Genomic DNA, 24,940 nt, shown 5'->3' with positions numbered 1-24,940 from the left:
AGGGTCTCACGAGCAATCCTTGAAAAAGGTCCACTGGGTATTGTTCGATGGAGAAGAGAAGGCGTATAGTGTATGTAGGGTGCAAAGTGTGGATAGAAGGAGAGGGAGGAATAACGCGTTAAAGAAAAACGACAGCATTGGTCGTTAAGTATATCCATATAGAATTACCATGATGTCAATAAGTATAGTATAAGTATAACTACCTGTTAGTTAGTAGTTACCTATAGTTAAATGGTAGTTAAGTATAACTAGGTAACCTAGGTATGTAGTTATAACTAGTTGACTAGTACTTAAGGAGGTTAGGTTAACCAAGTATATGTATTTTACTACCTAATTCTTCTTCTTTCAGGGGATAAGCAAGGCATTAAAATTCAAAAAGATAAAAAGATTAAAAAAAGATGGAATCGTTGTCGATAACCCTGAACCCTTGCATTCATCTACCAACGAAGTTCTTCGTCACTCTCTTTTGCCGCCGCGCCGAGCCCCAGTAAACCCCAGTAAATACTTTATAACCAATCATTCCGCCCGGCTCTAAAACCCCTTGCCGTCAACGGACCAATCCTCTTTCACAATCGCCCTTTCACTGCAGTCGGCGCTACTGCGAGGAACAATGCTCGTCAACATCCCATTCTCACTTGTCCAATGCTAACCCACTTGTCCATTTACCTTTACCCAACCACATGTCACAACTTGCTTTCTCCTCAGTAGCTCAGAACAATAGCCAAATGAGTCTTGCTATCTTCCTACGCTAGGTTTCTGGACGCTAGGTTTCTGGACTAGTAGCTTCAAATAAGGGATACCCAGCCATTTATGCCTCAAGGCCGCTTTGTAGCCACTTTTGAAGAGTCATGCTACCATGTACTCGAGACCTTGGACGCCTCGTCGTCGCTCGCTGCGCCCTGAACATCAAACCGCCCCCAGATGTTCCTTTTTGGAGAAGGCTGGGGGGCCGGAGCCCGCATACGGCATTCTCTAGAGAGGTAGCCGTTCGCGTGGGCTTCTCAAAGCACGCTTAGACATGCCTTGGACGTGCCTCGAGGGCTTAGTAAACGCATGAACAATCCCGACTCGCCGTTCACCTGGGTCTCTTTTTATATTTTACATATATACCTATATATATATATAACAGTCTCTATTTCTAGCTGTTCTGCCAAGTGGCGAAGCTGGACGAGCCTCAATGTATGCACCAGCTAGAGAGGTACACAGGAGAGTAGGCGAGGCTAATTATATCGAAGTATACATGTACTGTACCCTTCCGCACTCCCCTGCTTTTGCATGATCCATCGCACTACTGTATTATGGACGATTCGATCACCTTGCTACCCTGAACGGTACCCTGTCCATTCGGCATGCGATGGCTGATCAGACCCCTGCGAGATGCTGCCAATGTATGTAAACCTGGGCTTAGCCGGACCCGTATCCGCTCTAGATATGGCCGCTCGGTTCTTTACTACGTAGTATATGCGATCTGGGCCATTGAGAGCTCAGAACAACTCCTCTTTAGGCGCTGGACTTCTGGACATCGATACACGTCTTATTTGCTCTCTCACACCCCCCAAGCTCGATCGAGCATACCGTTCCTCTACTTCTTCTTATTATTCAACGCGGTTGTCCCTTTTTCTTGTATACGACTCAAGGATCTGATGCAACAGACAGGCCTCTCCAAGCCTTTCTGATTCAAATATAGTGACACTGCCGCTACTGTAGCACGCTCCCACGAGGAAATAATCGGATTAGCACACCTCTGTGTGACATACCCGATTCTCTCCGCCTCGGGCCCTCCTCCTTAACTTCCAACCTTTACAACATTCCCTCTCCCAGGCTTTCTAAGAAGAGACAGGAGCATCAGTACCCTTCCGAGCCGGCGCAACATCGCAGCGTGCTATCGTGGAACACGACACGCCGTCCTCGAGCTAATTGCGCTTTTAGTTTCTCGTGAAATCAACCCCGTAGCTCTGGCACGCGGAACGTGGAAAAGGCGACTCATCCGGGAACGGGCAGGTTTAGGTGTTGCGTGTGATGTTCGGGGACCGAATTGTGTAGCGCCCCCGCTTGCTTGGACACTGGGAGTATTATCTCGCGGATATACACGCAAGTCGAGGTGAGTGAGTTGTCCTGGCTCCCTAGCTCCGTTTTGCGCAGGGGCGAAGCTTACCAGAGCCACTCGCCCCAATCCTTATTAGCTTGGGAGGTCCTCTTATATCATGGTAGCATTAACATGCCAGTAGGTGACTTACACTGCCATGTCGTCCTCGAGCTATCAGACGATGCCTCGGCATCGCAATGCTTCCGCGAGTTCCGCCGGGCGCTCTTCAAGAAAGGGAAAGGTGGCCGCCGAGCCGAGAGAGTTCACATCGCCAACAGCTCTCGTCAGATACTTTGAGCCGACAGCTGCGACAGCCTCGATGCTGTTATATGGACGTGAGTAGGAGAGCAACCTTGTTATTAGCTCGGGAGGCTGACATGTTGGACAGAGGGCAACTCGGTAGTCGTTGCGCATCATGATAGCTTAACGATCGAGAGGCGATTTACGCGACATTCAGCAGAGGTACATCTGTTGGCTGTGGACACGCAAAGTGAAATGGGGGCAGGCCGACTCGTCATGAGTTACGATGCGGATATGACTGCGATTGTCTGGGACCTTATGACAGGTGACGAAGTAGCACGATTTGCTTCATATGAGACTCTTACATGCGCAGCTTGGATGAAGAATGGAAACGTCGCATTCGGTATGTTTTTCTTACTACTTTACTACTTGGTCTAGATCCTATTCTCGTCGATTTCATACTGATATTACGGATATAGGCAACACGCAAGGAAATGTCATTCTCTTTGAGCCTACTACTTCTGAGCACATTTCCGCACGAACTATCGATCAAATACCGGTGACGGCCCTTGCTCCAGCGGCTGATTGTAGAACCTATGCTATTGGGTAAGATTTATCCCCCATAGTTTTGCATCTCGTGTAACTGTTCAAGACGCCTCTTAACTAACTTGCATCCAGGTACCAAAATGGCTCCCTCTTGATCGCCACTCTGCAGCCACGATTTACAATTCTGCATAATCTGAGCACGTCAAGAAGCCCGTCGCCGATTGTAAATATTGCATGGCACGCCTCGTCTGCTCGCCAAAAATCGGACATGTTGGCTGTGCAGACCAATGACGGCGACCTGAGGGTCTGGAGCGTGGCGAAGTCGTTCAGCAGCGAAGACCCTGCCAAGGTTGTGAGGATACTGAAACGTAAGGAGAATTATGTCAATGGTCCCAACTGGATGGGTTGGTCTAAGAACGGCCGCATAATTCAGTACTCTGAAGGGTAAGGCTCATCTTCCACCCCCTTTTCGTGCATAAGCACAACTACGCGCGCGCTTAACCTATGTGATGCTAATGATATCATCCGTTATAGCGAGACCCTCTCATGGGATGTTCGAACTAAGCACGTCACTAATGACAGCATACCGACCCTTGAGCATGTCCGCGGCCTCGCCGTGTACGGGGCGGGTGCGACCTTGTTCACCCTTGGTGCCAACAACACCGTCCAGCAGTTTGACCTAAACACGCCATCGATGATGGTTGCTAACGTCCAACATCCTGCTAATGTTTTGCCACCCTCTCCGCCGGTCTCCATCGAGGAACAGCCCGAGCAGGGTGTTGTCATCATTGGTACTTCAGAGTCGGATTCGTCGATCCCTATCAACCCTGAAATATCCGAGAGCGATGATGATCACATGTCCCCGTTTGCGAGGCTTACTCGTGGGGCAGACTCTACCGCTGATATGTTTGAACAGGAGAGGTCCCGCACAGCGAGTCCAGTATCTTCAAGGGGGCCCTCGTCTACCATCTCCAAGTCATCCAACGGCTCTGGCACTCGAGGTCGATATCCACCTTCGGTTATATCGCGTGGGATGACTGAGAATACTTATATCTCTGCTGGATCTTCGCTTCGATCCTCGGCTATAACTCCATATGCTGATAGGGACGCCTACTCACTTAGCAGCATTAGCTCCGCTTCCATGACTTCGTCTACCCGTTCTCATCGTCGGCCTTCTCGACTAAGGAACGAAGTTTTACCTAGTCCCGACGAATCTAAGGTCAACGACCTCTTTCAGTTTACGAGGAGCCGGCTTCACGACATCCCTTATAAGCACGCTCTAGTTGACCAAACTCGTCTAACTAATGAGGACCTTCGTCGGCAGATGCTAAGTATTATCTTCGGGTGGAACGGAGAGGTTGAGGACCTTGTCCGCGACGAGATGGCACGTCATCCTTTGGGCTCCCCTGGCCGTATTCTTCTAGCAAAATGGCTTGGTGACATTGATGCGGATGTGATGACAGCAACATCGGAGAACATGACCTCGTCAGACTGGATGTTATTAGCTCTAAGCGGGATTGGCGGTCAGGCTTCCCAGCATAAGCTCGGGCGTGCGTATGTGCAACGCCTTCTAGAGAATGGTGACGTACATGCGGCGGCGACGATTATGATCGGGATGGGTGATACGAACGATGCCATTGAGATCTACATCTCCCATAAGAAGTACATGGAAGCCCTTATCCTGCTCTGCCTCTTCTTTCCCAACGTATGGGAGCGGCAAAGTCAAGTTATCAAGAAATGGGGAGAGTTCGCTGTCCAGCACGGCCAACAGCAATTAGCGATTCGATGGTAAGCCTAATAATAACAATCAGTATCAACAAAGTCCTGTGCTAACAGCCTTGAATAGCTTTGCATGCACTGGCGTAGAGTCTACGGAGCCTTGGACTTCGCCATCAGCAGCCCAAGTAACCTTCCAGAACATTAGTGCCAGCATTCCGGAGATATTGAGTCCTCCGTTATCTCCTCCTGGCATCAACCGCGGGCCGCAGCGTAGTATTGCAAAAACCTCAGCGCTAAAGCTCATTACAACTTTTGGTGATCCGGGGAAGAAGTCCAAATTCTTTGCGAACGGTGATGGGGGTCAGACTCCCATTGCTGCAGGTGTCACGCCTATAGCTGAGTCTGCCGTTTCTCCTGGTGGACATGAGCCTAGTACTGCATTCCTTCGTCCCTCGCAACGAAGCGCTTATAACACTCCTGCTTCTGCAAAGCCTACTACACCCGGTGGATTCGGACGGCAACGTCTGCCCTCAATAGGAGAAATCCCAAGCAATGCCATTCCGCGCGACCTACTCAGCGAAAGAGATCTTCCAACTCCTCCTGCTGACTCTGTTCCTGAAATGAGCCAGGCCCATCGTGCCCATCACTCTAAAACACCTTCTGCTGACGACCGGTACGATGTTGGATTATCTGTGCCGAGAGCTTCTACTGCAAGCCCGATGATGATGAGGGATATCCATCGTCGGAAGGACCCTCCTCCACCTTCGCCATCGCCACAATCGCTTAATGCTCTAATGCAACAGGGCCGTTCTAGTCGAAACGGTGCCCGAGAACGGAAGCCTGAGGGAATGGAATTGAAAATTCACTCTATTGAAACAGCGATGAACAGCGACGTGACCTCTCCAGAGCAATCGGTAGCATCGTCTACCCGTTTCCATTGGCCGTCTCGTCGCCGTGGTCCAGGATCGATCGCTAGCTCCGTTACATCAAACTCGAGCGCTGGACGAGGTTACCGAGCTAACCAGGCCGGAGGTCGTGGATTGAACGAGTATATTCATAGCCTGGAGGCTGCACAGCACTACTCCAAGAAGCAGCGAAGCCGCGAGAACAGTCGCCACCGCCAGGACGACAAAAATGCTCGGAGCCGAGAGGGGAGCCGTACTCGTCAAAGCAACACACGCGAAAGTTCGGAAGATAGGGGTAGAGGTATCTCTCGAAACTGGACGCCTAAGCCTGCTAAACGCTCTCCCACTTCTCCCGTGCCCATGTCCCCCGAAGATCTGATTAACCTGAGTACCCCACAGCAAGCTAGAGCAGAGATTAGCGACGAAGGATTCGTATCGGTCGAGTTCGACTCAGGGGAACCGTCCACGGTTCGAAAATCTAGTCAAATTCGACGATCTTCCCCTCGAAGCACTCGTATCTCTAGCCGTACTTCGAGCCGTACCGGCCGCCAGAGGAGCCACGAGCGACGACCGCCAGCGTTAGATCTCCGCGGTAGAAGCAAGAGCCGTGGCGATGGATCTGTTCTAAGATCTCCGTCGTCTCCATTGCCAATGTCAGCGCCTATGAAGTTTTACGGATCAGACGATGAGGGAGACTACCAAGCCGCCATTGCCGCGCAGGAACAATTTAGAAACCGACACAACCGAAGCGGTAACCAGAGCCAAAAGGATCCATCTTCCCCTGCCGTCTCCCGAACTCGGGATCGTTCAGAAAGCCGTCGCAGGAGGAACAAGACTCCAGCTGACCAAGAACCAATGCCGGTGATTCAGCCGGCGCAGTTAGTTCTCAAACAGCAGCAACAAATTCCGCCGCCGCCGCCGCCACCACCGCAGCAGCCGATGAGTGAGGCACGAGCTGGAGATCTCAAATTAATCTCGGCCGAAAGACAGCTAAAGAAGGAGGCGGCAGCCCGCGAACTAGAGGAACGCCGCAAGTCCCTTGCACGACGTCCCTCAGCACCTCCTATCCCTCACCCGGATGAGCTCTCCCCAATTGTAGCCCGCACGCCCAGCATCTTCGAATTGCCTCAGACGACTTTTGTACCTTCAAAAGATATGCCCGTCAGGAGTCAGACCGCCGACCCCCACAGGAGCGCTCACTCTTACTCACGCAGCGGAACCGTCCCCATGATTGGCCTACCAGCAACACCTAAAGCTATGCGTCTTCAGTTCGCCTCGAGCAAGCATGGTGGCGCACCGCCAGTTCCTACCGCCTACACCAGGACGTCGCCGCCGTCTTCTGGCCAGCCATCACCTAACCGACCTGGTAACAACTCGCCGACTAAGTCGCCACCAGCCCTAGCCGAATCGCCTAGCAAATCGTCGGATGGGTCATCGGACAAAGAGGCACCACTGCTGACTCTTCTCCCTTCAACCGTGTATTCTCCTCCCTCGCGACCTAATATCGCAAGGTGCATGTCCGCTCCTATTCCGGAAGAGCACCCGCCTCAATTTGCCCACTCAGCTCACCAGCACGGAATGCAGGCAAGCAGCCAGCCGCACCGCAGAGGGTCTCTCTCGGTAAGGAAGATGAGTGGAGATGTTAATGGAGGATTGCCTGGTATCGAGGAGAGGGCGGGATCCGGTAGACACTCGAGGAAGGCTTCTCGAGACGACCAGATACCTCCACCACCGCCACCGCCGCCGGTCCTTAAGGAGCTCCAGCATCTGGCTACTCCCCCACCGCCGCCTCCCGCGCCTATCCCCGGCGTTAGGCCCACCATCTACACCGGTGCTCAGCCGTCAGGATCCGGAACCATCGAGATCGTAATGGACGAGGATGACGATAACAGCGCAGCATCAGTCATGCCGGTTCCGGAACCCGCTCCGCAAGCTTCAAGCCCCCAGATGTCGCCCTCGTCGCGCAACGGCCACAGCCGCGGGCGAAGCTTTGGCGACAACAGCATCGCCGGACGTATTAGCCGTGCTGCCGAGAGGATGCGATCTGCCAGCCGAGGCCGCACCGGCTCCATCCTAGGTAACAGGACCAAGTCTCCCGACACCGCTACCATACCCTACGAGAGCGTCCCGCCCCCAGTTAGCATGCACAGCAGCGGCTTCACATCTCCTGTTAATCAGCAGCAACCACAGCTACCGCAGTCTATCGAGCGCCACCCCCGCGAGGTCCGCGCCGCGTACCAGGAGCGGGAGTTCGGCAGCGGTCTTCACGCCAGCGAGATGATCTAGACCCAGATTGGATAACACTTTCTTTATTTCGAAATAACGCCTAGATTACGATTGTGTTCTTACTTAACTACCTACATTTCAACTATATACGACGCATCTCTATCTCTTTGGATTCTTCCGCGTCTCACCCAGCATGTATTCGCATGGCGCCGGCGTTTTCATCTACTTCTTACCATTGATACCATTTCTTCCTCCGAGTCTTGTTTTGCCGGCCGCCATTTTTAAGCATTTTGCGCATGCATCTTTTTTTCCTCCCCCCTATTCACGACTTGGTATTTATCTCCACCCTAATGGCAAATCTACGGGCAAGAATCGACGACGTAATACCCAATACCCCTTTTCTACCAAGTAACAGCCATCTACGACTTTTTACCTTTTCTTCTTTCTTCTTCTTCTTCTTTGCCTTCTAAATCTACCATGTATACTTCTATATTGTCCTCCGAACCGAGGACGAGGTCTGGCCGGAAAAAGAATAGCCAATACCCATTGTTACCTCCGGGCGCGCGAGCAGTCGCGGAGCAAACCTTTTATATTTTATTCTTTTTTTTGTTAAGCTCACGAATTTACGACATATTTGGGGGGGGGGGACAAGACATGAAGGGGCAACTTTTGGACAACAGAAAAAAAGGGGGCCGCGTGAGACGAGTAATATCTCTGCGGCGGCCCGCATTACGAAAGCTTGTACACAATTGAGATAGCAGTATATCTACGTGATGATGACGACGACTTCAGGAGGAGGAAGGGAATAAGGGGAGAGGAGACAAAAATCCCGTAGGAAAAAGGGCTATGACACGACAGACAGACAGACAAACAAACTTGAGTTTTCCCACCAGAAGAGAAAAGTCTAACGACAAGAATGGTGTTGCCTCACGGCATCTTTGTTCTTCGCTTCTTACTTGCCTGCCTGCTGCTAATCTGCTTGCCGGTTGCGGGGATGGGCGATTAAAGCTATACCCGAATTTTCTTGATAGTCTGTTATTATAGTTAGTATTATTATTATCATTATACCTTGATGTTTGAGCTTAGTTGACTGGAGTTTTACGGTGCTTGTTAATACTAGGTACCTAGTTATTTAATAACTTTAAAATGGGTTAAATGGCAATGGATGTGACTATTAAGAAAGATAGCATATATGTATCTGTATTGTTGCTGTGTAGTTGCTGTGTAAAATGCAACTCTATCCGATTCAAACGCAAAGTCAAGATTTTCAAGGTTGCGAGTTCGAACGGGTCAAAAAACATACTTTTAACATGTCACAACCTCTTATCACTAAATATTATGGCAAACCTGATGTACATCAGCATCGAGCAAATGCGCTACGAATAATTTCCGAAATAAAAAAGAAAAACGGAGTTGACAATCTCCATCTCGTACCACTAGCCCAAGTCCCCAGGTCAGCGTGTTCCACCACACCATGCGGCGGGGGAGGTGCTCTGCAGAGTGAGGCCTCCCTGAAGTGTCCCCTCCATTTCATAGGACCACCTAAACATCACTGGTTGCCCAAGCGGATAGGTGGTCACCGCAGCATTTGCAGTGGGCGCGCCCCGGGGGTTCTGATGGAATTGGGATTAGCAGTACGAGAATTTTAAGCGCCTTCGACCAATAGACCATTACAGTCGAAATTTTTACTTGGAATTTGGTCTTATATACATATTGGGTTGGTGAGTGGGGCTGTGCGGGGTAAAGTTCGGGATTGGGTAACTTGTAACTATTGATGTACTTGCAGTTATGAAGTATGCGACAATTGCATCGATTCGGTTAATGAAGTGTCCAATCGGCACCTCGTGCTTGACTATGTTGGAAGTTGGAAGCTTCGATAGCTTTACATACACGAGCCATTGTGCACCATGTCCTTTCCATGACTCATTAAACTTTCACTGCTCAATACATATCACGAAATTCTAGGATTATTCTTCTGCAGGAACTTAAGCTATCCCCAAGCACATCAACTAGAAATCCCACATGCTCAATCAGATTCACGATACCCCCATACACCACCCAATTGCTCTCTTCGCAAACCCAGTTCTCCGATTAAGTCGATGTCATGTTAACGACAGCGCCGTACCTGCGCATCCGGCGCCCGTCCCCGACAACAACAGAGTTCATCGTGTCGACCCTCCCGCCGCAGACGCTGCCGCTACGTCTTGCCCTCGGGGCCGTGTACTTCGTGCGTCTGCTACTCGCACTCGCCGTCGTGCTCATGATGTACGCGGCCCAGAGCTCGTACTACTCGACAACACCCCTTCAGCCGCTACTGCTGCCGTCGATGAAGGCGTCAGTAGCGAATATACAATCGAATTCTACCACGACGACGACAGGTGCTCCCGCCGCAAATAGTCCCATCGACGTCCTCGTTACCACGCCTATCTTCTCCCTCGCCTTCGTCCAGCAGACCCTCAACGTACTGCTATCCTCGCGCCTAGGATCCCTCCTTTCTAAGCTCGCGCACTCCGTGCCCCCGTGGATCTTAATCCCCTGCTGCGTAGGGACGCTATACCTCCTCTCGCTGCGCATCGGCGCCGAGGAGCGGCTCCTAGTCCTGCGAGGTCTGGGGGTCCAGACGAGTTCCAGCGGCGCAACGGTCTTCTCCGCGCTCAGGACGCGCTTCATCCCCACCGACAAGATCCAGGACATCCTGATCAACGAGGCCTTCCGTGGCTTCGAGGTCCGGCACTACCTGATTGTCATCGTCGAAGGGGAGGAGCACATCGTCGTCGTGTTTCCGCAGCTGCTCCCGCGACCGCGTATCTTGGAGAAGGTGTGGAAGGGCGCGAGGGAGTGTCTTTATGGGCGGGATGGGGAGGACGGAAAAGAAGAATGGAGGTCTCAGGGGGACGGCACGGCTTAGAAGAACGATGAGTCGTCTCCCTGTGAGCCGCCGCAGCCGCGTCGTAGACATGGATGGGGAGTTGGGGACTCGTGGATAGTGGTTTAGGACGGGTTTATTTGATTGGCGTATGGCTATGATGGATGGCATGGAGTTTTAACTTATGGAGTATGATACCCCGAGAGCGTTGCATAGCTTAAGTGTCTGCAATATAGCGATGTGTTATGTTATGTCTCCTCTCTTTATTTTCTCCTTCTATATCCACTTACTCCGTTCCCTCCTCTAGTGATAGTTCTTTAGATGGCAGATTGTCTGCTGCTTCCTCTCTCCTTTTCGACCATGCCTCCCTCATCTCTGCCGCGTCTACGAAACCCTTTCTCCTTGCCTCCCGGTCGAAAACTTCCGCCGGTGACGGAAGCCTAGGCTTCTGCAGAAGGGGTTGGTATTTGCCCACCAGACGCTCTGTGTCGCCGCCTTCGAACGTTCTTGTCGTGGATGGGATGTGTGGTGGTGCCTTCGGGTCCTTTCGAAGGCTAATATCCGCCTGGGAGGATATTATGTTCAGTAGTTGGCCTGCCAATAGTTCATCCATCTTCCGCTCACGCCAGTATTCCCACATGGAATTCAAGAGGCCACCTATCCCGTGCTGGCTTAAGGGGTTCTCCTCCCCAACGTACACCCATTTAAGCGCGTTCTCGGGCTTCTCTGGCCTAGGGAACATACAATCCCAAAGCACCAGCGGGACTTCGTCTGCAAGCTGATAGTTAGGTCTTCGCGGTTCCGCCTCAAAATCGAGAAGTTTATCTACTATCGAGGGGTCTTCCAAGCCCTGACCAACCATGAAGATAATCGCTACCATGCATCGGATCTGATGCCATAGGAACGCGGTCCCTCGTACGTGAAGATAGTATACCTTGGGTAACTTCTCCTGCAAGTCCATGCCTGAAGGCCTGAACTCTTCGCGATCTAAGAATGGTAGAGCGGTCTCTGCGCCTTTCACCTCTACTATGTCGCTCTCGAATACTCTCCGCTCAAAGTTGATGTTGATTTTACTCTGGTCGACTCTGCAAAAGTTTCGAAAGTCGTGGAGGCCTTCAAACTTCTTAGCCGCTTGCCGCATAGCCTCGATGTCGAGCCAGCCCCCTTTCACTTTTTTGGAAGAGTTGTCTGGGTTCTCGAAGCTCTGCGGTATCGGTGCGAACGCTGGCTGCGTGAAGAAATATCTATACTGTCTCTCCCTACAGTCGTGCCTCGCAGAGAAGTCGGCTGGTGTCGTGGGGCACCACGCCAGCATCCTGATATCAGGGGGTAGGAGTTTGTTCAGAAGCCTGCAGTATGGTAGCTCATCCGTGAAGTCGTTGAACTCCCTCTTCTCTGTCTTCTCGGCTGCTGCATCCAGTTCTGCTGCCTCTCCATTTTCGTCTACTTGATCAGCTTCTGTCAGTTGCTCCGTTTTTGGGAGAGGCCGATTACTCCTGACCCGAACAACAATGACCTGGCCGAACGCGCTGACGCCACGATCCGTACGGCCGCACTTGGAGTACTCCCAAGGGTCCCAGTTAACTTCGTCGGGGTTTTCAGGAAAGATCAAGCACGCCTTGACGAAAGCTTTCCAAAGTTCTTCCTCGATAGACGGCAGGTTGGCACTCGCCGCATACTCGAAGCCGCCGTACCGCTTACCCAGATACGCCAGTTTAAACGCTACGAGCCGCGTCGAGTATTTCGAAGGGTCAATTTTGCGCCCTACTTTCTTCTTCTTCGGTGGACTAGTAGCACCCTCTTCTGTTGCTGTGCTCGTGATAGACCCGTGGGCCACCTCTGATTTATGCTCGCCAGCGCGGAGAAGATTTTCCTCGAGCCTCCGAATGCGTTTTATAAGCGCATCCTTGGTCCACCTATCGTAGGTAGAATCCCTCTTATCCATCTTGAGTTTTAATGCAGTAAGTCCCGTAGAAAATCCACTTCGAATCTCTTGACGAGATGCGAGGGGGAAAGACCTTAGAGATGTCTGAAGGCGTTGGTTATAACACCTGCCACTGAAGGGTTTCATCCACATCCACGTCAGGAAATGTTCTGGCAACTTTTTATGTCGGGGTATTATTTTTTTTCGAGGCTCTATATCAAATAGGTATTGTATGTACTACTGTACCTAAAATACAGCTGGGCAGGTACCTAAAATATAGGTACATTAGGTAGGTACCTAATACCTACATGTACCTAGACATGAGTCAAAACACTCGCTATAAGGCCTTATCGATAGTAGTCCCTTAAAAGCTACCTATACTGTAAAAGAGGTAGACTCGCAATTAATTGGGGCAGCTCACTTCCCATCACTATCAACTTCAATGCTCTCGTTCAGCTCGGGGATGGTGGCCTTAAATTTACAAGAAATCAAATCTGAAGTTTATTGATGGATGCCGTGACAATTAAAATCCTCCTGCTTGGGGATGAGCAAGTAGGGAAAACAACGTTTTTATCGTGCGTAGAAATCATTATCTGAATATCACTCGTACTCTTGTTAATGCGTAACACAGGCGGATTAGTGGAGGTAGCAGCAGTCTTGAAGGTCATGCCCCTATTACTTTATTGCGAGATATAAACCAGCCTTTCGTTTTCGAGATACGAAACCGAAGGGATATTTATCGTCTTGAGTTCTATGACACTTCCAGCCCAGAAGACTGGAGGCTGCTTGAACCGGATTTGGTCTTGATTTGCTACGATATCAGTCAAAGACTGAGTCTCATCAATATGCAAAGAATCGTACGTATCGTCCCTCCTTATTCCAATACTCCCATGTCTCTAATCTTGCATTTCTAGTGGATTAAGCAGGTCCATGCCAACTTCCGAACCAGTGACCACCTCCCTATAATTGTCGTCGGCCTCAAGAGAGACCTAAGATCCGAAACTGATCCTAATGGCATCATATATCCTCAGGAAGGACATAATGTGTCGCAAGAGATGAGAGTGGATAAATACGTCGAGTGCTCGGCTGTCACCGGCGAACTTCTAAAGCTGGCCTTCGAGGAGATCTGCAATACCGCAGTAAAGACGATTGTAACTGATGGTGGGCAAAGTGAGGGAGGGTGTTTGATCTTGTAGGTGTTAAGAATGATAGCACCTCTTTGTCAAGTGCCCCCTAGAGCCCGGAACATAAGCCATATTAAGAACTTAAGATTGTTATCGGTGTCTACGATCCTCATGAGTGTCCATTCTCAGTGGTTTCTATAACGCCGTCTCCTTGGTCACCCTCTTCCGGCGCCTGGGGGAACTGCCCGAGGATTTCGGTGATTATATCGAGGATCTCCTGCTGCTGATCGCCATTAAAGCGGTCTTCCATATCCTCGATAACAGTATTTAGGACTGGAACGTTAGTGGGGCGAATGTTGAAGAGCATGATACACTCTCCTTTGGTGATCTGGTACTGGCGCAGTCTCTTAATCAACTCGGGGATGACCGCTGCATCAAAGGGCAACGGCTTCTGACTCAGAGGACCTGGTGGGCTCTCGAAATACTGCAGCACCTATGTTTAATCCATCAGACTAGGCTATGCATATCATTTCAGGGTGAAATTTAAGCTTACCTCTTTACGTAGTGTCTCCAAATTTGTAGGTCCCTTGCGCTTTTGGTCATTATATTGTTTTGCTTGATTGCTCAAAAATGTGTAAACTTCGACGTTAGTTAACACAGCTGACTGTGCTTCTAAGATCTTCATTATGACAGTCTTGATTTTTCTCAGAACTTTGGAGCCGGGTTTTCGATGTAAATAATAAATCCAACAGTTTTAATGAGATGACTAGGTCAACTTTCTTTTTCTTGTCGCGTTGTAAGATGTAAGTCAAATCGTATTAAGCGTATGTGGGGTTATAGATTTTCTTCTGGGGAGTGCCTAACCTAGGTACTTAGGTACATGTACACTATGTTAGGTATTGGAGGGCGCAGCTCATCCCAAAGTTATCCTTGACCATCAACCCAAAGTCTAACCCAATTAGGCATATGTGGACCATTTTACACCATAATAGTACTAGCGCACCCAAAACTCAACTACCATTTCACTAACATTATATTTATGTAAATATACGCTTTTATACAGCATTATAAGACTTAATGAAATATAAATAAATTTAATATAATCGATTTATAATTAATTATTAATCGATTAATTATTAATTTTTATTTTATTTTATTTAAATATAAAAAGTTTATTTTAAAATAAGTAAAAAATAAAAAATAGGTAAGCGCATATCTAATTAATTCCTAATCGATTAGGAATTAATTAGATAAAGCATGCTTAAAACTTAAGTGTTTAGCGCTATAATATAGGGAACTTAATGGTTATAACGCGCTGTAATTACAGGGCATTTAGCCTTATTCTAGCAATTAAAAACGCCAAAAACTCACCCCAAAGCGGACCCCAAAGCGGACCCCGTCAAATACAGCCAATCAGAATGTTGGATCCAATGTCCCAGCTTTTGCCAAATCGGGTTAGACTTTGGGATGAGCTGTAGACTCTAGGTATTGTACATGTAGATTTCCATATGCCCGTGGACCTTATAGAGTGGGTCGTTCTAGGCGTTTAATGCCTACCAATCCGTCGGTAACTCATTATAACCAATCCTCTATTTTAAGTTCAAGAATGTATATACGCCTTCCCCTCTCTTTACTCCCTAGTCCTTTAATTCCGCAGCTCTATCGAAATTACATTGCCAAGACTGAAGTTGAAGTTTAAATTGAAGTGTAGCAGTCCTCTCATTGTGGGCTACCGAAGTTGTTGGTGTCCGGTTGGCAACTAATCGCTCGGTTGTAGACGTAGGCGAACTCCGTAGATACGCGTCTAAGCTATATGATGGATATGATGCTTGAGACATACTATCCACTCGCATTCAACTTAACATTCATATTACGTATTGAGTAAGGTCGGCTTTCTCAAGTAGGATATAGCATACCTGCCATTATCAAAGTCACTACCAGACACGATAGCCAAAAAATCAGATCTCGTAGACGTAGACATAGAGTAATCGCGGACAAGCTCGTATAGTGTATTCAGGTCATATCTCTCAAATTTTTGTCTGTTGAATTGCTTCCCGTCATCATTCACCGCCCTTTTGGTATATATAATATTGATTACCTATTATAAACTGTTTGATAGAGCACAGCTGTTATTCACATTGCTAGCCGATGAGACAGTCAATTCGGGGCGAGGGTTACATGGCAAGTGTATAGTCAACACAGCTGCGTTCTACTAACTTAGCAGGTAGTGAGGATTTAACACTAGGATATTTTCTTCACTCCAAGGCGGAAACAGTAATATCGAATTACATCATAATCGCTTTACTTAGTAGATGTACTTTTATAACACAAATGTGCTAGCTACTTCAACCGCCATTCAGCGCGAGCTAAGCGAGACAAGAGCACAGCGGTGCTCTAGCAATGACATCAGCTTGCCAACGGCACAAACTATACCATCGTCACCAATTCCCCAAATAACACGATCATACACAGCTACCTATATATAGATATAGGTTAGAAACATTCGCTAATATCAGCCGGGTAGACGAACAAGTTTGATTTGTTCTTGAACACAAATACGAAGTTCCTGATCGGCTACTGAAATGTTATCACACAAATTCAGCCATCCGCGCATACCCGCGTAGCTCAGATCACAATCAAATGCTACACACTTGAGGGTTTGACCTTTTGAATCATTGTAGGCCAGCCCGGAGCCTCTGTAGCTGGCTCATTATTCCATACAGGGGTTTGTTCTCCGCGCCGCCTCCATCAGAGCTAGCAGCAGCTTTCTTAGAACTGTTATCCGGATCTGCCTTGCCATCTTGGCGGCTATTCTGCTCCACCTCCTTCAGTAATTCCTTGTGTCGATCCTCGACCATTTTGGCCAGACCCTCAATGAATTTCGTCCTTCCTTTCTCCTCTGCTGTTCCATTCCATACTTTTGTTAGCTCCTTAAGCTCCTCAATACGGCGTGCAGCCTTCTCTATCCCTTCAACAGGATCGGCACTTCTCGTGAGCAAGGTTGATATATCTTCCTTCAGCTGCTTGAGCACTTGCTGTCCTTTTTCTTCTGTGCTGTGCGCTTCTACCCCTGGCTCCGGTGCTGAGACGGAGAGGAATGACGAACTGACGGAAAGCTCAGAAGGCGGGAACACGAATTCCATAGCTTCACCAAATGTTTTAACCACTGTGTCTAATCGTGAACGTACTAATGTCAAGGTTTGCAGTTGATTTATATATGGTGGGTCTAGACTAGTGCTATTTTGTGGAATAGATTCTAGGTTTGTGGGAGCTGTCGCCTCTGGGGGTCGTCTCTCAGTGAGCGTAACAGCTCCGTTTATTTTGGTATTTGGTTGTTCTTGTGTGTCTTTCGGAATGAACCTTGCGATCTCTTCGTGTAAACCATCTGACAATGTTTCCGATAGGCTTAACGTCTCGCCGCGCAGGAGTTCAACCTCATATGCTAGCCGGCTCCCGCTCCGTAATATATCGTCGGTCAGTTGCGTGAGAATAGTGGTCAGCCTCGTCGTATGGGCATTCAATTGGGAGAGTTGCGTCTGAGCTTGACTAGATAGTTCTGCTAAGGGAACCGCACTATCCGTTGTTCGAGTTGAAGATGAGGACGTTGCGGTTTGGAGTGTTGGAAGTGAAGAATTAAGATAATCGGCCGGATCAAACGACGGGGCGAGGAAGCTTTGGAGGAATGGGTCGGTAACATGAGGAGATTTTGGCTGTAGAGGTTGCTTCGACTGCTGTCTTATATGGTGCGGCAATGATCTAGAAGAGCCCACAGAGCTATTTTGCCGTCGTCTAACGGCAGATTTAGAATCCCAAGACATTATAGTAGGGTGCTCGTATAGATTTCGTATTAAAAATAGGTAATGTCGACGTTGATGGGAATCATATTGACATGTTAACATAAAGGAAACTAACCTTTAGGTTAGGTACTAGATTGCCGGTAAATCATCATTGCGCATTTTAGATTATTCTATATTACATAATATTTCACATAAGTGTCTAACACCTCTAGGTTAGGTACCTTAGGTAAGCATACACAACCCATTTTAAATATTTGACTTAAATACTATATTCTTAGGTACCTACTTAGATAACAACCCAATAACGTTCATATGAGATAATGTCCAACTAATTTTGTTTAATATTAATTTTTTGATAATTTTTACCTCTTGTTTCGGTTGAGAAACTAGAGTACAAAATGTGTATGTACGTTATTTGCTTGAGTGAGAATGGGGAATCTTTTTTGACGCGATTCTGCTAAGCTTGTTTTGGTAGTAGCATCAGGATCACCCCGCGTGGTAAAACTACCGCTAGAGCCCAACAACCTTACCAAAGATCCACACACAAGGTACAGTGGGGCGAATTGTGGATTTGGATCGGAAGCTACCTCCTACATGTACATTACCTAACTTAGCTTATTACGACAACTGCATCTTCTTGAATCTCGACAACATTGAATGTCAAGCTGGATGCAGCTCCAATATCTCAACATTCCTACTCACAGCTGAAGGAACAATAGGTTTCCTTATAAGCACGCAATAAGGTTTGCTATTTAGGAGGACTAAATTTCACGATAAGGAAATAGGCAGCCGACTTTGCTACAGCCGAGGTAGCTTCGGCCAGGGGCTTTATATTCAAGGCATCAAACTGGGTTAGGTACTAATCAGATACATTCAATACCTTTTGGTTAAGCACCTAAGGTTACCGTATGTGTACCTAACTAGGTAGGTACCTTGTGCACATTATAGGGCTGAGTCATGTATCATTGGGATAGGGTACCTGCATAAAGCTACCCGTAGCCTCACGACCCGGATAATACACTTGAATTATACTGTCATGTTAGCAAGCAAGAATAGGTACCTACCTACCTAGGTATATAACTTGCCATATTTATTTCCTCAAGCTACTGAAATTCTCTAGTCAGCGTTGTAATATGTATATCACCGCAACTTCACCTTAGTCTATCCTCTCTAGTCGTACCTACCTGTGTACCTAGGTATGCATTATTTGCTATCTTAGGTACCTAGGTAGGTACATCTTCTGGGCACCACATTCACAGTCTTAAACTAAATATTCTGGAGGTTCGCTCATTCCCATCCTTCATATCGATATAGGGTTATCGTACTTTATCATACATGTACTTGCCTTAGGGGGCGTAAGTTTCTACCTGTACCTTACACGTTAATGCATTAATACATTCATATATCAATCATATATCAATGCCGTCTTCGCTGTATTTTTACTACAAAATCCCCACCCTCATCTAACATCATCATCCAACATATCCACGGAAAATATCATCTAGCATTCTACCATTGATAAGGTGATCCGTGTTAGTTTCTTCGCTACATGGTCATCACACGGCTACGGTGCAGCAAACAAATTCCAGACATGCGCAATGTCTTGTCTTCCCCTTTCATGGCAATAATAGTTTAGGTGGACAAGGAGTATATTATCATTCACTTCGTTAAACAAAGCGTTTATTGATTTATTCAGTCTATTACTTTACCATTGTTTTCGCATCTTCTACTTGCTATAAACTCTAGCCCTACGTAATCCAAGTAAGTAATCTTCCTGGTCTAATATCGCATTGGATCATATTAGTCCTTGTTGTCACTTTCTTTCCAGGCATACTTATGCGGCATGTGCAAGAGTTGATACATGTTACTAATAAAAACTTTCCACAAACCTTAGGGCCATTCTATAACTACCAGACAGCCGTTTAACTCAACAGCCGTGCGAAGGCATCATGCCTCCGCGAGAAGCGAGGCTGAAGTTCCAAGCCGACTTCAAGCTAGCGGCCGAAAGAAACGATGACCATATATCAGCCATCAAGAAGGGGGATGCCGAAGATGAATTCACGTTCGTGTTTAGCCATCCTAACCTGCCTAAACCCTCTCACGTTGAGATCCGTGTCCACCCACAAGGTCAGTTCTCTTATCCTATTTCTCATACCAGTACCGCTAGCATCCACCCCCTTAATACTCTAGTTTATCTAAGTTCCCATCAACTAATAATATAATTAGATGTGCAAGGTTATCCAGACCAGAACACTTTCCTCGTCTACACTAATGATGATACACTTCCAATAGTTGCCCATGTTCTAGAGGAATCCATATCCGAGGCAGCGGGTATGAAAGTACAAGACATGCTTAGCAACATCTCTCGAAGACTTCGGGCTGTCCTAGAGCGTGACGGCTCCGAGGAAGAAGATACAGATATCGACATGACGGATGATGCAGTATTATCAGACAGCAGTGAGGGAGATGTGCCCTTTGAATATGGTGACGATCTCGACGACGAGCTGTTTGGTGATGGAACAGGAAAAAAGAACAGGCCACATCTTCAATTTGAGCCTGACGCGCCACTTGCACCGTTGCTTCTGCAGCGAATCCGCCGAGATCTTCGGTCTGTGCTCAAGGCAGGATTTCACGTGGGGAAGATTTGTGGATTTGAGGACGGCATATATGAAAGCATGATATCAATATCAATTCGGGTGACCAAATTATGTCTTTCTAAGGAGACACACGAAGCATGGGGTCTTAGCTCTTCAGACTTCATCGTTCTACTCATCAAATTTGACCGATATTACACTACTATCGAAGACGTACTTCAGAGCCAAGCTGGACATGCCAGAGCGAAATTTCGTCTAAGAAGGTGTTCTAAAAAGAAACCTTCATATCAACAAGCCATAGCTGCTTTTAGAACTGAGGCGACTGCGAATGACGTATCACAAGACCCAGAACTACATACATTTTGGGTCAGCAAGTCGATCGACGAGTTCATGAACGCAGACTTCGCGCCAATGTTGAAGCTGAGGAAAGAACGTGGCGTTTCCTGGGATGTGGCGAAGGAAATAAAACGGATGCATGAAATGAAGTCGTTCTCAGGGCTGCAACCATCATCCAAAGGCGTAGAGGCCGCGGAACACGAAGAGGAATCCATTAATAAAGCTCAGTTGCCTCCTATTCTCGCTAATGATCACATGCTAAGTGACGGCGAGGTATCTTTGCCACTCGTTGCCATACAGTTTGCCTTGCGCTACCTAGTTAGATGTACAGACTACTGTACAGTCTGCCATCGCAGAATGAAAGGAAACTTTGAGGCTCTGAGACCGTATGTCTGCAACGAACCCCTCTGTCTTCACCAGTACATGAACATAGGCTTCGGCCCAGACGTAGATCATGAGGTCCTGAGCCAACCTAAAGTTGTCGACCTCCTAGTTAGCTTCTGCTATACTAGTCTGTTTGATTCATTGACGGCAGGGAATCCTGTCATGCGGGAGTTTCCCACAGGGTTAAACTTACAAGTGCCGAAGATACTAGGAGCCTACACATCTGCACGTTCTAATCAAGATCCTCTCGCGCTCTCGAGTAAAAGACAATTGTCTGGAAATGCAACGCCCCGCATCGTACCTGTACATGGGGGAAAACTTATAGACCCTTTGGACGTGATATTTAATTTGGCCGATTCTACCGCTACAATAATTAGTAAGTTAGACGGCGTTACTATTAAAGAAGGCCAATGGGTGATTATCTCGACCGAGGTCCCCGCCAGTCTCGAGATGGAGACGAAACCCATGACTGTGCTGCACCATGTTCGTATCGTATACAAGTATGGGGTTTCGCTACAGCTCGAGATTATGGTACAACATACATTACCTCATTACAATACCTCTGAGTTGTTAGGATTTGGCCTAGTTGATGGTCAGACCATCCGCTCTCACATAGGGGATATCGTACCAGGCCATCTTATATTCTGCGATGCAGATTTAGACGATATCCAAAGCGTGCACGACAAGGCTTTCTCCATGCTAATCATACTTACTACCTTCCCTTCGGTCGCAGACATGAAGCAGTATTTAATGGACAATAAACAGCTGTTCAAGTGGAACAGAATGCCACGGGCAGCCGTGGATCTACTAAGATGGATTATGGCTTCAAATAGGTCATATATCGTACAGGTAGACGATGAATGTCCTACGGATGCTGGGGCAGTTCCACACCCCGAGAAGATTTATGGCGTTGATGGTTGGATCCAATTCAGATTCGCCCAAGGGTCTTTAGAGAAGGAAAACCGCTTCAACGAGGTCCTGAAGAGTATTAATAAACCCCAGAAGACCCTTGTTGCTTGGCACGGGAGCAAGCTTGGGAACTGGCATAGTATTATTCGCCAGGGTCTGAACTATAACGTCACCGCAAATGGTCGAAGTTATGGGGACGGTATCTATTTTGCCAGGCAGTTTGATGCTAGCTTTGGCTATACGGGTACGAATACTAAATCTGTAAGTGTAGTTCAGTCTACTTTCACGTTATGAAGCTGCTATTCTAATCATTGCCTAGTCAGTTATATGGCCTAACTCTTCCCTGAGGATTCGGGCCGTCGTCAGCTTAAACGAGCTTGTCAATCTGCCTGAGCAGTTTCAAAGCAACAATCCTTTCTTTGTGATACAACACTGTCATTGGACTCAGTGTAGGTACCTTTTCGTTCGCCCTACATCAGCGGCGGATCGGAACGATTCTGGGAATGCGGCTGGGATCCTTGCTAGACAAGCCAGGCCTTTGGCCAACCTTCAATCTTCACACATCAGCGAGAAGGCGCCTCCTGGAGTGTCAGAGTTCATACAAGATCCGAAATGGCGCATTTTGGGTCCTTGGAATAAAATTATGTTTATTCCAAGATGTGCTATACCTTCAGCGCAATATAGATGCAATACTTCGACGGTATCACTGGTGGATAATATAGGGGGGCCAGAGAATCCCGAGATGGTCAGCAGCGACGAAGATGAAGAGGACATCTTGTTCCTCTCCCCAAAGGAAGGCGTCTCTTATAAGGACCAGATATATAAAACTGATTTTCGCCCTGGAACGCTTGATTTCGCTACTCTTCCACAACTAGCGCCTCCATCATACGCAACCAAGGCTGCTCAAAGGGCTCTCGGGCAGGAGATCAAGAAGCTAGAGAAGGTACAATCCACAACACCTCTTCATGAATTAGGTTGGTATATCGACTTTGAAAAGATCAACAATATGTTCCAATGGATCGTGGAGCTGCACTCCTTCGACTCTGACCTCCCATTAGCGCAGGACATGAAGGTGGCTGGTCTAACTAGCATCGTCCTTGAGATCCGCTTTCTCCGCGAATTCCCCATGTCCCCGCCATTTGTTCGCGTAGTTCGCCCCCGTTTTCTTCCATTCTCTAGCGGTGGAGGTGGCCATGTCACGGCGGGTGGAGCTATGTGTATGGAGCTTCTAACAAACACGGGCTGGTCACCGGCAAACAGTTTAGAAAACGTTCTCTTACAAGTACGCTTAGCTATCTGCAATACGGATCCCAACCCAGCACGCCTGCTCAATATAAAACAGAGCCGGATGGACTACAGTATCTTCGAAGCGTTGGAGGCATACATTCGGGCCGCAAATACACACGGATGGGATGTGCCTAAAGACCTGCGAGAAGCATCTGCTTCCAGATTTGCTTAATGGGTAGATCTTGGTCTAAGTATAAGATATTTACTAAACCGAATACTTCAAGCCAACTTCAAGGCACTGTATCAACAGGAGTCGATATTCACTCGTAGGGTGCCGTAGGTCGGATATCTCATGTTTCTCTTTAAGCCTTGATCCACCAGACTACCTTAGGCATCAGTCTTACTTCAGGGTAATTTGCTTCATACACTGCCTACTATATATGAGAGCTTGGCCGGCTTTTGATCAACGACGTAGACAGCTAATTCTATAAGGCTTATAGCCTAGCATCTAGCCACGTAGTCGTTGCCTACCGACTAGTACTTAGCCGCACAGGAAACCGAATTCACGATAGCACTTCCTTGTATTTAAGGGGTAGTTTCCTAGTTAGTCCATAGAGACCATAATAAACACGAATAGTTTGCGAAACCAACTAGTTACGATCTTACCTTATGGCATGAGAGGATGAATTCTAAATGGTTTATTATTTAGACAAGCCCAGGGATCCGCCCTTTGCAAATATGTTGCACCCCTTCAATTTTCCCACCAACCTCCCTATCTCCTATTATGCGTGCAATATAAATAATAAAGCTCGCAATAAGCTTCCTGTAGAGAATCGTGTCTAATTAATGTCACTATCATAAACCCCTAAGTATCGTCACCATGTCGAAGTTACTCCTAAATCCCACAATTATAGCCCAGTTCGGCGATGATGAGGATTATCTTCACGAACTCATACATCATAATCATATATTACGGCGCGCAATAGTTTTAGTCTTGACGATGCTCTCGTTAGCTGCCTTCCTTGCGATACACCGGTCGAAGGTTAGTATATGTATGATGCTGACTATTGTATCATGAAGAGACTAAGCAAAAGATGTAGTTAGGCTTGAAGTTCGTTGAGTTTCTGGAACAATCGCGCTAGGACTGAGACTCTTGGTGGCTTGAGCTTGGTTGTACATACGTTGGATTTAAGACAAGGTAGCTTGGAGAGCTATGTGTCTTAGGGGAGAGCGTTAATAGCCAGTGGCTTGAAGTGATATCCTAGGAGGCAGAGGCAGTGGCTGGAATTACATTATGTATGCACCCGTTATACCGGCACAGTACGGTGTACCTAAGCTATTTGATAGTAGGGCTCAGTTTATCTGCTAGGAGGCTGGCTGCATTTATTCACCGTCTGCCTAAGTATTCTGATGTAGCTCGCTTCCGTAAAGCTGGCAAAATATGTTGCTTTCTTGATTCTTGATTCTTGATTCTTGATTCTGTACCTTAGATAATTGATCCTTAACCTTAATACACGTAGATATTCAATGTTCCCTTCAATTCCCTTTTCCCTTCAAGAAGCAACTCTTGACATCCTACTTTCCTACTTAAAGCTTGAGATTATCCTATTTCGGCAAGTGGGACTGCCTAGATCTGCAAGGTCCGTCACCTGCTCTCATACAGCATATTAGTACCTGTGGTACGTATCTCCGTACCTGCCGATTCCGCTAGTCCAACTGGTTAGAGTAAGGTCACACAACAGGTGTGTAAGTGAAATCGGCTCGCGACTATCTAATCGATTGATCCTGCTGTCGACTTGCCTGACCTTTTTCCTCGCACCCATTAAACAATTGACAAGACACACCTACATTCACAATACCCATACCGCAGTTAGGTTCAAACTGCTACTGCCCAATATTTCTCAATGTAAATTTTGTTTCTGCCCTCCAATCTCATCCTTTTTAAATTTCCCTATGTTGACAAAACATCGAAGCAAAACTTGACCTTCAAGCGTTTTACCGGTTTACCATTCTACCACGTTACCACGTTCGCAGTTTGAATTGCACCTCTTTCCATA

The 24,940-nt window shown here is 47.6% G+C and overlaps 7 protein-coding genes across 7 annotated transcripts; 4 read left to right on the top strand and 3 right to left on the bottom strand.

Moving 5' to 3' along the window:
- Positions 1–1,898: 1,898 nt before the first annotated feature.
- On the top strand, positions 1,899–7,991 carry F4813DRAFT_130589 (uncharacterized protein). The gene is made up of 7 exons (XM_049238707.1): positions 1,899–2,105; positions 2,229–2,421; positions 2,475–2,729; positions 2,806–2,932; positions 3,005–3,316; positions 3,407–4,660; positions 4,719–7,991. The coding sequence occupies exons 2-7, from the start codon at positions 2,244–2,246 to the stop codon at positions 7,780–7,782; spliced, it is 5,190 nt and encodes a 1,729-aa protein (XP_049098573.1). The 5' UTR covers positions 1,899–2,105; positions 2,229–2,243; the 3' UTR covers positions 7,783–7,991.
- A 1,577-nt stretch (positions 7,992–9,568) lies between these two features.
- F4813DRAFT_130583 (GPI-GlcNAc transferase complex, PIG-H component-domain-containing protein) lies at positions 9,569–10,752 on the top strand. The gene has a single exon (XM_049238706.1). It carries the CDS (start codon positions 9,827–9,829, stop codon positions 10,628–10,630), a length of 804 nt encoding a protein of 267 aa, XP_049098572.1. The 5' UTR covers positions 9,569–9,826; the 3' UTR covers positions 10,631–10,752.
- A 122-nt stretch (positions 10,753–10,874) lies between these two features.
- On the bottom strand, positions 10,875–12,533 carry F4813DRAFT_381451 (pseudouridine synthase; the record flags this gene model as incomplete). The annotated part of the gene is made up of 1 exon (XM_049245679.1): positions 10,875–12,533. One exon carries the CDS (start codon positions 12,531–12,533, stop codon positions 10,875–10,877), a length of 1,659 nt encoding a protein of 552 aa, XP_049098571.1.
- Positions 12,534–12,927: 394 nt separating this feature from the next.
- On the top strand, positions 12,928–14,433 carry F4813DRAFT_363792 (P-loop containing nucleoside triphosphate hydrolase protein). The gene is made up of 3 exons (XM_049243741.1): positions 12,928–13,087; positions 13,144–13,369; positions 13,427–14,433. The coding sequence occupies exons 1-3, from the start codon at positions 13,020–13,022 to the stop codon at positions 13,706–13,708; spliced, it is 576 nt and encodes a 191-aa protein (XP_049098569.1). The 5' UTR covers positions 12,928–13,019; the 3' UTR covers positions 13,709–14,433.
- Positions 13,806–14,321, bottom strand: F4813DRAFT_390645 (HRDC-like protein; the record flags this gene model as incomplete). The annotated part of the gene is made up of 2 exons (XM_049247049.1): positions 13,806–14,129; positions 14,190–14,321. The coding sequence occupies 2 exons, from the start codon at positions 14,319–14,321 to the stop codon at positions 13,806–13,808; spliced, it is 456 nt and encodes a 151-aa protein (XP_049098570.1).
- A 1,376-nt stretch (positions 14,434–15,809) lies between the features above and the next one.
- Positions 15,810–17,555, bottom strand: F4813DRAFT_363788 (uncharacterized protein). Its single transcript, XM_049243740.1, has one exon. It carries the CDS (start codon positions 17,533–17,535, stop codon positions 16,309–16,311), a length of 1,227 nt encoding a protein of 408 aa, XP_049098568.1. The 5' UTR covers positions 17,536–17,555; the 3' UTR covers positions 15,810–16,308.
- Positions 17,556–19,382: 1,827 nt separating this feature from the next.
- Positions 19,383–23,503, top strand: F4813DRAFT_397473 (uncharacterized protein; the record flags this gene model as incomplete). The annotated part of the gene is made up of 3 exons (XM_049247946.1): positions 19,383–19,560; positions 19,660–21,917; positions 21,976–23,503. The coding sequence occupies 3 exons, from the start codon at positions 19,383–19,385 to the stop codon at positions 23,113–23,115; spliced, it is 3,576 nt and encodes a 1,191-aa protein (XP_049098567.1). The 3' UTR covers positions 23,116–23,503.
- Between the last annotated feature and the right edge of the window lie 1,437 nt (positions 23,504–24,940).

Source organism: Daldinia decipiens (genome assembly GCF_022478715.1).
Source record: "Daldinia decipiens strain CBS 113046 unplaced genomic scaffold F4813scaffold_22, whole genome shotgun sequence".
NCBI classification, from domain to species: Eukaryota; Fungi; Ascomycota; class Sordariomycetes; order Xylariales; family Hypoxylaceae; genus Daldinia; species Daldinia decipiens.
Note: the sequence above shows the minus strand (reverse complement) of the source record. Positions and strands in the feature narration are given on the sequence as shown.

What these genes read in the sequence shown, in the direction of transcription:
- F4813DRAFT_130589 (XM_049238707.1), top strand. Translation starts at nt 2,244, where the DNA reads ATGTCGTCCTCGAGCTATCAGACGATGCCTCGGCATCGCAATGCTTCC. An exon ending in GAATGGAAACGTCGCATTCG is followed by an intron (nt 2,730 to 2,805) that starts GTATGTTTTTCT and finishes TTACGGATATAG; the next exon opens with GCAACACGCAAGGAAATGTC. An exon ending in ATAATTCAGTACTCTGAAGG is followed by an intron (nt 3,317 to 3,406) that starts GTAAGGCTCATC and finishes CATCCGTTATAG; the next exon opens with CGAGACCCTCTCATGGGATG.
- F4813DRAFT_130583 (XM_049238706.1), top strand. Translation starts at nt 9,827, where the DNA reads ATGTTAACGACAGCGCCGTACCTGCGCATCCGGCGCCCGTCCCCGACA.
- F4813DRAFT_363792 (XM_049243741.1), top strand. Translation starts at nt 13,020, where the DNA reads ATGGATGCCGTGACAATTAAAATCCTCCTGCTTGGGGATGAGCAAGTA. An exon ending in GGGAAAACAACGTTTTTATC is followed by an intron (nt 13,088 to 13,143) that starts GTGCGTAGAAAT and finishes TGCGTAACACAG; the next exon opens with GCGGATTAGTGGAGGTAGCA. An exon ending in TCATCAATATGCAAAGAATC is followed by an intron (nt 13,370 to 13,426) that starts GTACGTATCGTC and finishes TTGCATTTCTAG; the next exon opens with TGGATTAAGCAGGTCCATGC.
- F4813DRAFT_363788 (XM_049243740.1), bottom strand. Translation starts at nt 17,535, where the DNA reads ATGTTAACATGTCAATATGATTCCCATCAACGTCGACATTACCTATTT.